The sequence below is a fragment of the Lucilia sericata genome, unplaced genomic scaffold, assembly GCF_015586225.1.
Source record: "Lucilia sericata isolate MDLA Ls3-8-SP2 unplaced genomic scaffold, ASM1558622v1 Contig001836F_arrow, whole genome shotgun sequence".
Lineage (NCBI taxonomy): Eukaryota > Metazoa > Arthropoda > Insecta > Diptera > Calliphoridae > Lucilia > Lucilia sericata.
In genome coordinates, this window is record NW_023995731.1 from 17,637 (window position 1) to 27,733 (window position 10,097).

Consider the following 10,097-nt stretch of genomic DNA (forward strand, 5'->3'; position numbering starts at 1 on the left):
TTCGGAAAAAAATTTGGTAGAATGATTAATGTGTACATAAAACATATTTGAGTCGAAATTTATCCAGATAAATTAATAATTCAATGAAATATGTGCGTTTAAGTGATTTTCGGAAGTGGACATTATATGAGAGCTATGACCAATTGTGGACCGATACAAATTTTCTTTGGCAGTATGATTTATTTTTGTATTATATTTACATGTACAAAATTTTGTATTTATACTGATGCAAAAACTTTTCGAATTATTCTTTATTCTAAATTGAAAATTTTTTATTCCTTCGAAGAAAAACAAATATTTTTCCTCGATTAATCGAATAACTTTTATTCGAATGACAACAACCCTAGTAAATATATTTATAAATGTCCTTATTCTAAAGGATTTTTATTATTTTAACAATATTAATAAAATATTTAAAACCCACGAGAATATTATTTGCGAGCGAATATTTGTTCGATACACACCAGTTTAACAATTTATTTAATTATTGTTAATTAAAAAAATCATTTTATAAATAAACAATTTGTTTGATATAATAATTTAAATTTATATGTTTATAAAAAAATATAATCAAAACGTTCCATCTTTGAAGAATGGGAAAAAATGCAATTTGCATCAATTCCAAGTCTCTGCCGTCATTTCCATTTTAAATTGGAAATTTTTGCTGAGCCAATCAACCTCAGCAAAATTTTCGCGAATCGACACACAAACACGTATAATTCTTACCGGACAATTTTGTTGAGATACCCCGCATCTCAGTTGCTTTGATGAGTTCATATAAAAAAAATAAATTTTAAATTTTATTGGAAATTTTTGCTGAGTCTCAGCAAAATTCCAATTGACGACATATAGCAGTAGTTAAGCCGCCGCCAAAATGTTTTGTGCAAGCCGTTGCTAGTAATGTTTGTCGGTGCAGGTTTCTGAATAGGAAAAGAAAAAATTGATTAAATTACAAAATTACAATTGAAGATTACGAAAACTTGAAACAAATTATTATAAAAAACAATAAATGAGTACTCTGGACAGTGAGTGGCATGAAAGACAAAGTTATTAAAAGCAGAAAGAAGTTTTGCAAAAAAACAAATTGAACAAAACGAATAAAAAAGGTAATGTGTTTGTCCGTCTATTAATATTTTGTGGTAAATTGTATTTTAAAACAAGGAAATGGAGCTTTTTTATTTTTTCTACATGTATGTGGGTATGTGTAATTTGTTTTAAATGCAAATTGTCTTATTAAATGCATTTGCTTGGCAAATGTCAATTATTTTCTTTAAATTGTCATTATTTATTTTTTGTTCTCATTTCCCCTTCCCTTATGGTTGTTATTGTGTCTTCTATAATTCGCGATCTTTCCTTTTTCTATTGTCTTGTTTTTTTGTTTGTTTTTACAGAATTAATTTTTTGTCTTGCATTTTTTTGATTAGTTTTTGTTTATTTACGTGTTAACATTTTAAATTTTATTGATTGAATTTGTGTTCATTTGATTTATAAAGATTTACGTTGGAAGAGAGTGAAAAATATAACATTTAATTTGGTTTTGTTTAAATTTAAATTTTAGCTAATAGAAGTATGTACTAATTCCTCAGCTTTCTAAAAGTTTATTATTTAAACTTTCGATGAAGTTGCATTAATTCCGTGTTAAACATTTCATCTGAATTGAAATTTTTATTTGTATTCATACATAATCATAGGTATTACAGAACTTTTTAGATCCCCTATAAATCCAATTTCCTTAGAGTACCATGAAGTCAAACTTTTTTGTCAGTTAGATGTCTATATACCTATACAGATATTATATTTATTGGGCTGTTGATCTTATTGTACATAAGTTATTTGTTTCTTTATGTATACATATTTGTTATTGTGTATTTGTCCCCCCTAATTTCTATTGTTGTTTGTTTTTGAGTAGTAGTTGTTGTTCTTGGTATAATTCTTGTTTTGAATTCTCCACTTTCCTCTTACTGAGTTGTTAAATAACATGTTTATGTACATAATAAAAGTATGTATATACAAAATATATATACATACATAAATATGTATGTATATACTACGCATTTAAAAAAGACAATTTATGTTTTTATTCCAAATATTTTGGATTTAATTTCTTTGTTTGCTGATAAACATTTAAATAAACATACTACATACATATGTATGTATGTTGGGGTTTATACAGCAATGAACAAAATACTTACCAGTCCCAGTAAAAAGAAAAAGTTTGTTTTTAAATAGGTACTTACCTACGGTATTCAAAAATATTTGGAAAGAAAAAGGAAGGAAGAGGAAGAAGGAACTCCACAGTTCAATTGTAATTATAAAAAAAATTGTAACAGGTCTTCTTTTGTCGAGCATTCAATTGTTTTGAAAATTGTGATCTATAGGTATAATGCTATATTTTTAATTTTTCCAATGCTATATAAAAATGTACTTCAAACATAAAATGTTAAATATTATTAAATTATTATTTAATGAAATTGCTCCACTGTGTATGAGTAGGGGAAAATTTATTTTTGCACTTCAATTTTAATTTCGGGTTGCCATGTTTTTATATTTTACTCCGCTATAGTACTTAGAGCGTAATCAGTTTGGGCCTTATTCATAACAATTTATCAAAGGTTTATAAGACAAATTTTCATGCAGAATTTGTTCTATAAATCTTTGAAAAATTGTTATGAATAGTCAGTTTGTGTCTATATTCGTTACATATAAAGTCGAGTTGAAACCTTGGATAAAAAAATTGTTGAGAAATTAAAAGTTTTTTTCAAATTAATTTTTTCACGCAGTTCTTACAAAGGAATGATAAATATTTTTTAGTACTAGGGTTTAGGTGATATCTAAAGTCCCCAGATATCTTTAGGATATAAGTTTTGCATAATGATTTTAACATTACATAGGAGTTACATCATTAGGGAATTAATTCAAATGTTGTCGGGATTAAACTCCGGAAATAAATGCGAAGAATTAATAATTCTTCAAACATTTGTTCAATTCGAAAAAGAATTACAGAGTTTTCTATTTCTAACAAAATTGGATATATGTACATAATTTCCCCTTACTGCAATATTTTGGTAGTATTGGCAATCATGGATTTCTTGTGTAGGGTTTTTTGTATTTGCTAAAATATTGTTTTTGCTTTTTTACATTTATTTCTGTCAGTACAATTTTGTTATTCAAAGGTGCAAGTTGTCGAGAGAGAGTCAAAGAGCGATTACAAAAGCAAAATCAGTGTGCGTGTGTGCATTTGTCAGTAAGTGAGTGTGTGTATATTTTACACTTGCAGACAAAGAAGAAAATTTTAAATACAAAAGCTGATTATTGAATAAAAAAAAAGCGAACAAAATATTAAAATTCAATAAAATCTTAATAAAATACTTAATAGCAGTTAAACCACCTTACTTTAAAAAATTATAAACAAGTAAGATAATATAAAAAAGTATTTAATAATTAATTTTTTTTTGGTTTAACAAAAACTGCACTTTTAATCATTGTTCATTTTGGGTATATGTTTCTTTTTTATCTAGTGCTTTTGTTATTTGCATTTGGTTAATATTCCGTTTATTTTTATTTTTTTTGTTTCTACTGTTCATTTGCTAAAAAGAAATATTTGGTCATGACTTTATTTTTATACGATTGTGTGTATTTGTCTGTTTTTTCTATTATTTTCTGTTGTCTGTTTGTCTTTTTTTATTTTTTTCATTATCAATGTATTATATAGAATAATTAAGCTACTTACAATTAATGACAAAATATTGTTCATTTCATAGGTATTAACTTGGCTTTTGTTTGTTTTCCCATTTTAGTTAGGTTTTAACTAATAATTAAATTTATTGTATTGTTTTTATGTTAAGGTTATTTAAAAATTACTTATTTTGTATGTACATGGCAAAATGGCTAGAACAATAGCAGCTACACCCTACTTCCTGCAAATAATTTACATGCATTTCTACTTTTGTTTTAAATAGAAAATATGCTGTTAAAAAGTTCATTGGTATTATTTTTTGTTAGAAACGATTCAATTGCGTTTCTTTTTTTAATATTATTTTAATTTATTTTCCTTGTTTTGGCTTTTTATTTATTTTTGTTTATCATCATCTGTTTGTTATGTTGAATATCTTGTTTTCTTCCTCTCTTTCCAACACAATAGAAAAAACAGGGGGCTATTTATTTGTATTTCTTTTTGTTTTTTTCTATTTCTATAAAGCACCTCCACTGTGTGGTGAATTTGTTTTTGTTTAATTTTTTTCACTTGCTCTCTTTGAGTTTGTCTTTTGTTGTTGTTTCTTATATCTGTTTTTTTTTTCTTGTTCTTATTTTGTAAATATCGAACAGCTGAGCTTGTTTGTGTTGACAAAACAGTGTGAAAACAACAAAAAGAAAATAAAAATAAATTATCTTAATTTTAATTTTGATCACATCGAAGTTGTGTATAATTTTAGTTGTTGTATCAATACGTACGTGTTTTTTTAGAGAGAAAAATACAATTTTGTTTGTTTTTAATAAAGAACAACAATGCACGTTTAAATAATTATACCCTACAGCTCTAAAACAAAAGTTTTCACATCCACCTTAAGTGTGTATGTATGAGATCAGAATCTCATTCTGCAGCGATTTAACAATTTCAGTGCGTCCCTCTGTCCATGTAAGTCTTGTAGTCAAAGTTTGTATGTCAATTTTATAAATAATTGAATAAAATTTGGTGCGCATTCTCAATTTGGCTCAAGAAGGATGTGATTTTATATGAATTCGTTCCATGATTTCATATAATAAATAAAATTCCATACACTAAACATAATATTAGTCCCTGGACTTTACAGTAGTTTAAATTATAGATTAATTCATAAACAAGACCATTGACTAGACAGTGGATTAGTTCATAGGCTAAAACATTGACTAGGCAATAGATTAGTCCATTAAGTAAAAAGTTCATAATTTCATTGATTAGTCCATAGACTAGTCAATAAATTAGTCAAAATAACAAATGTCCTCGCTGAATTGACTAGTTAAAAGACTTAACAATAAATTCCTCAGACTAATCAATAAATTAATCTACACACTACTTCATAGATTAGTGGATATGCTAGTTAGTATATGAATTAATAGATTAGTTAATAGATGAGTCCATTGACTAGTCAATAGATTAGTCCAAAATAGATTAAAACATACGATAGTCTATTGGCAAGTCAATAAATTAGTCCATAGATTAGTCAAGATAGACAAGTCCATTGAGTAGTCAGTTTATAATTTAATGGTTGAGTCCATAGACTAATCAATAAGACAAATATGTAGATTAATTCATTGTTTTCTCTAATATATTGACTAGACCAAAAACTTCTCAATATACAACAAGTCCATATAATATTGAATTTACATACATATCGTAATTCAAATTTGCAAAATCTACTAAAGTTGTTCGATACTTTATTGCAACTTTAACTCAAAATGATTTAATTAAATTTTCTACTTTTTTCATTAGAGATCTCCCCGGAATAATGAAAAGAATATTCCCCTAAAATCCTAAAAAACACTAGTTCATAACAGACTATAATTTATTCCACATGAACTTCTACTTCCAAGATATATTTTATTTTGAATTAGGGTATTATAAAGTCTGTTTATAACAAACTATACTTCCTTATTTGCTTCTTCTTTTTCTCTCAATTAACGTCATTATTTTTAAATAAAATATAGTACAGCAGATAGATACTCAATACAATTAGCAAATCTTTAAATAACTCTGTAAAACCCTATCACCATTATAAATAAAAATTAGAAATCGTTATTGTTTAATACTGAAAAATTATTATTTAGCCTAACACACCTTTCTTTTTTTAAAAAATTCTCATACAACTATGCGCTATAGTAGAGAATTTACTTTGTTCTATAATGTTTAGTTTTACAAAAGCATGGTTAAATGACCCCCACTTTAAATTGTATACATTTTTATACATACACAATATGTACATATGTATAAACTTATGTACATATGATGTTTTTCTTTGTTTTCTCTTGTCTTCATTTATTTTACACATAGGTTTTTTCTGCTTCTGCCAAAACCAGATGTTGTTTGTAAATTAAATGAAATATAACAACTACATCACAACAAATTATCAGTTTGGGAATAATAATAATAATAAAAAAGAAAAACATTGCAAATGTTGTTAAATATTATTTTATTTTTTAGTAAGAATCGTAAAGAGTTCAATACATTTTGTTGTGGAATGCATCAACAGAAACATTTCTCCCGTATTCATAAAAGCTTAATAAAGTTATTGTTTGTTTATTAAATATTATATAATTTTATAAAGAACAAATAAGCGATTAATATTTTATGGATACGAGGATTAACTGTTAAGTTTCGAAGCGGGATAGAACATCTTTCGAAAATAATGTTTTTCAGGCGGTCACCATTCAATTGGAGTCTTTACTAGGTAATAAGATTGGTTACACGAAGCATTGTTGTGAGCTATTTGAAGACAAAGGAGAGCTAGAAAAGAGATGGGCATATTCTATGTACAGAGTCAGAGACTGGAAGATATACATAGCTGGGTGTGACTTTTCCTCTTTTTCACTTTTCTATAGAGGATTATCACTTCTCACATCTTTCTCTTTCATTCTTCTGTCTGCTTTCTATTTTCTGTGTTCTTATTAAAGGGAATCACAATATACACATTGGGTCTTATGGTTTAAACACATTTTAAACTAAACTTAAAAGCGGGAACTTTCCCGAGAATTCCTATAGTTTAGCTTATAAGCGTCGTATACCGTAAGGTGTACATTTACTTGGAGACTAAACGACTGCATTTTGATTCCCTTAAAGAACAAAGAATATAGAAAGAAGACAACATTAAGATGGAAAGATAAGAAGAGTTGATTTCCCCACTATATAGATGAACAAGTAAGAATTTATAGTTGTGCATTGCCGACCATATGATACCCTAAACCAGTCATTATGTTAAAAATTTTGATTATTTATAAAAAAATTAAGTATTTAAGTTGATTTTTACTTTAAGAAATATAACCCAAAATGAAATTTCGATAAAGTTATTTATTTGTTAAAATTAATGAAATTTCATTAATAAGAATATCCTTTATTATAAACTATAACTGTATTTACATATTTTCCTATAACACTTCTTGAGTAGTACTACTATACATAATTTTAAGTCATTTTTTTTTATCTCGAAAAGTGTTATTCGTTAACAAAAGACCAGCAATATTTTAATTAAAAAAAATTCTGCCTAAAAGTATGCTTTTTCACATAGCAAACCCCTATGAAAATAATGAAAACTTGGCCTTTTATGTCATACAAGCATATTTATTTACCTTACAAGTAGTTGCAACTAGCAACATACTCGTATTACACTGCTGTTGGTGCAACAACAAAAAACGCTTTCAAACATCATTCAGTTATTTTTGTGACATATTTTTTTTTTTTTGCAAAAATTGACCACGTTTTACACTTTTGCTTATGAACTATTTCATGTAAAAATATACATATGCATGCTCGGCGTATGCATTTCCAATATAACGACCTACTAACCTCATTTACAAAAAACACATACTTGTACACAGAGATGTATGAAACGATACCTTGCTTAACCATAATCTATGTAGAGACCCCTCAATCTTGGACCTCCTTGCCTACTATTCACGACATGTGAGTGTTTATTTCACGCTGCAGCTGTATGCCAAAAAAAGAAAAAACAAAAAAAGTAAAAATATGCACATTTTACGAGAGGGAAAACATTGACGTCAATGCTAAATTTCAAAATACATTTTTTGTGATATTTGGTTTAATAAATATTTTGTTTTTATATTTATCCAAATTTGTAGAAAAATCTTTTAAATTTTACTTCCGCATTGCATACAAAAACAAAATTGTAAATAAATAGTTTTTAATTTGTTTATAAATTATTAATTAAGATAGAGTGGTAATTCTGTGATTTTCAACGACGGACCGCTAAAGTTTGAAAAATAGTCAAAACTTTGGGACTAAAGTAAACTTTTCTAATGGCTGAATTTGACATCTTATTCCACAAAGGCGGAACAATATATAACAGACGTTATACCTTTACTTTGAAACCAATATATAAAACTTTCAGAAGTCTAGGAAAATGTTATTAATAAAGATGACTTCTTGCTAGTATAACATCTGAAATATTGCCAAAAACGTGTTTTTTTCATTAGGTTAAGATACCTTAAAAAACTGGCAAATTCCGAGGTCAGCTTCAGACTGAACTAGTTTAATACTGCAACATAAATCCCTCTATCAAATTTTAATAGAATCGGTCCCACATATACAGCTTCTTACAAAAAAGTCAGTTTTTCAAAGTCAATCATAAATCACATTTTAGATATGTATACTCATAACTGGTGGGTAGGGTATCTTATGGTCGGTCCAGCCCGACTATACTTCTTAATAATAATAAACTGTTTTTATTATTTTAATTATTTTAATTAATTTCTTTTACTTTCTCTTACTTTACTTCCAGATCTTGGAAAATAATTGAAATAATTAGAAGGCCCAGACAACGGAATAGCCACGTGTGTGAGAATACGTGGGATTTTGGTTTGGGAGACGTTCAAATTATTGTGATACAAAACACACCCATCCTACAACTCCACACTAGAAAATAAACAAACACCTATAGTTATATACAAAAAAAATATACATACAACAAGATGTCCTCACCAAGTGCTGGCAAACGTCGCATGGACAACGATGTCATCAAATTGATAGAATCAAAACATGAGGTTACAATTATCGGTGGCCTTAATGAATTTCATGTGAAATTCTTTGGTCCTCATGGGACACCGTACGAAGGTGGCGTTTGGAAGGTTCGTGTCTACCTGCCCGACAACTATCCCTTCAAATCACCCAGCATAGGTTTTGTGAATAAAATCTATCATCCTAATATAGACGAATCGTCCGGTACCGTCTGTCTCGATGTTATAAATCAGGCCTGGACAGCACTGTATGATTTATCAAATATCTTTGAATCATTTTTGCCACAGCTGCTCACATATCCCAATCCAGTCGATCCCCTTAATCGTGATGCAGCCTCACTGTATTTACATGAACCTGAAGAATATCACCGCAAAGTAGCTGATTATGTACAACGTTATGCCACAGAGGAGGCTTTGAGAGCCGCCCAAGTTGAGCGTGAGAGTAGTGATAGTGAATCCAGTATGTCGGACTATAGTGAGGATGAGGCAAGGGATATGGAGTTATAATACCGGTTTAATATTAAGTTAATATTATGAATTTGAAAATAATTGCAATAATTATAGAGAATACAATTTTAATGAAAACAAAAAGAAAAGAAAAAAGAACATGAAGTATGAAATAATAATGTTAAAAAAAAACTACAAATTAAAAAAAAGAAGGAAAACACAAAACAAACAAACACCTTACCGTAAATTAAACTCTAACCCTCTCTACTAAATAACACAAACAAACAAATAGTTATAATAAAATGAAGAAAATACAATATGTAATAGTGTAATAAATGAAAATTAACTTAGTCAATCAACCAATCAATATATGAAAATGTAAAACACTAACAGCATAAAACCAATCCTCCCCTTTAAAATTTGTTTCTTCTAAACTGATACAAAAAAATACTTAAATACAACACAGAGAATAATAATATTTTAAATTTAAATTCCCTTAACAAATAACACAAATTTGTAAAACACCACAACTACAAAACCTACAAACATTATCTTTTACACTACAACAAAAAACTACTAACGCCACCACCTCCTCTAACTACCTAAAAACAAAACAAAACTTATATTTTATCTTTAAACCTACATAACCACACTAAACAAAACCATCATCAACAAACACAACGACCACCCTTATCCTATACTTCTAATCCCCTCTCTTTATGTTTTCTTTAATCCTCAAAATAAAAAAACTATTTCGTTTGTTTCAAAATTATTTTCAAATTCTTAAGTATTTTTTTAATTTTTTTGTTAATTTTTTTTTATTTTTTAGCTTTTTCTTGTTTCAAATATAACTCTTCCTTTAATTATTAATAATACTTATGTAATTTTAAGCCATTTTTTGTTGTAAAAATTAAAAAAAAAACACA

The 10,097-nt window shown here is 27.6% G+C and overlaps 1 protein-coding gene across 3 annotated transcripts; it reads left to right on the forward strand.

The window, feature by feature from the left end:
* Window positions 1-867: 867 nt before the first annotated feature.
* Window positions 868-9,732, forward strand: LOC119612818 (ubiquitin-conjugating enzyme E2 H). Of its 3 annotated transcripts, none has more exons than XM_037968689.1 (2): window positions 868-1,106; window positions 8,490-9,732. In XM_037968689.1, the coding sequence occupies exon 2, from the start codon at window positions 8,680-8,682 to the stop codon at window positions 9,229-9,231; it is 552 nt and encodes a 183-aa protein (XP_037824617.1). In that variant the 5' UTR covers window positions 868-1,106; window positions 8,490-8,679; the 3' UTR covers window positions 9,232-9,732. The 3 variants fall into 3 exon arrangements, with proteins under 3 accessions (XP_037824617.1, XP_037824616.1, XP_037824618.1); XM_037968688.1 differs by lacking the exon at window positions 868-1,106 and adding an exon at window positions 3,138-3,412; XM_037968690.1 differs by lacking the exon at window positions 868-1,106 and adding an exon at window positions 3,148-3,244.
* The last annotated feature ends 365 nt before the right edge of the window (window positions 9,733-10,097 follow it).

Bases quoted from the DNA above. Each gene is read 5' to 3' on its own strand.
- LOC119612818 (XM_037968689.1), top strand. From the start codon at position 8,680: ATGTCCTCACCAAGTGCTGGCAAACGTCGCATGGACAACGATGTCATC.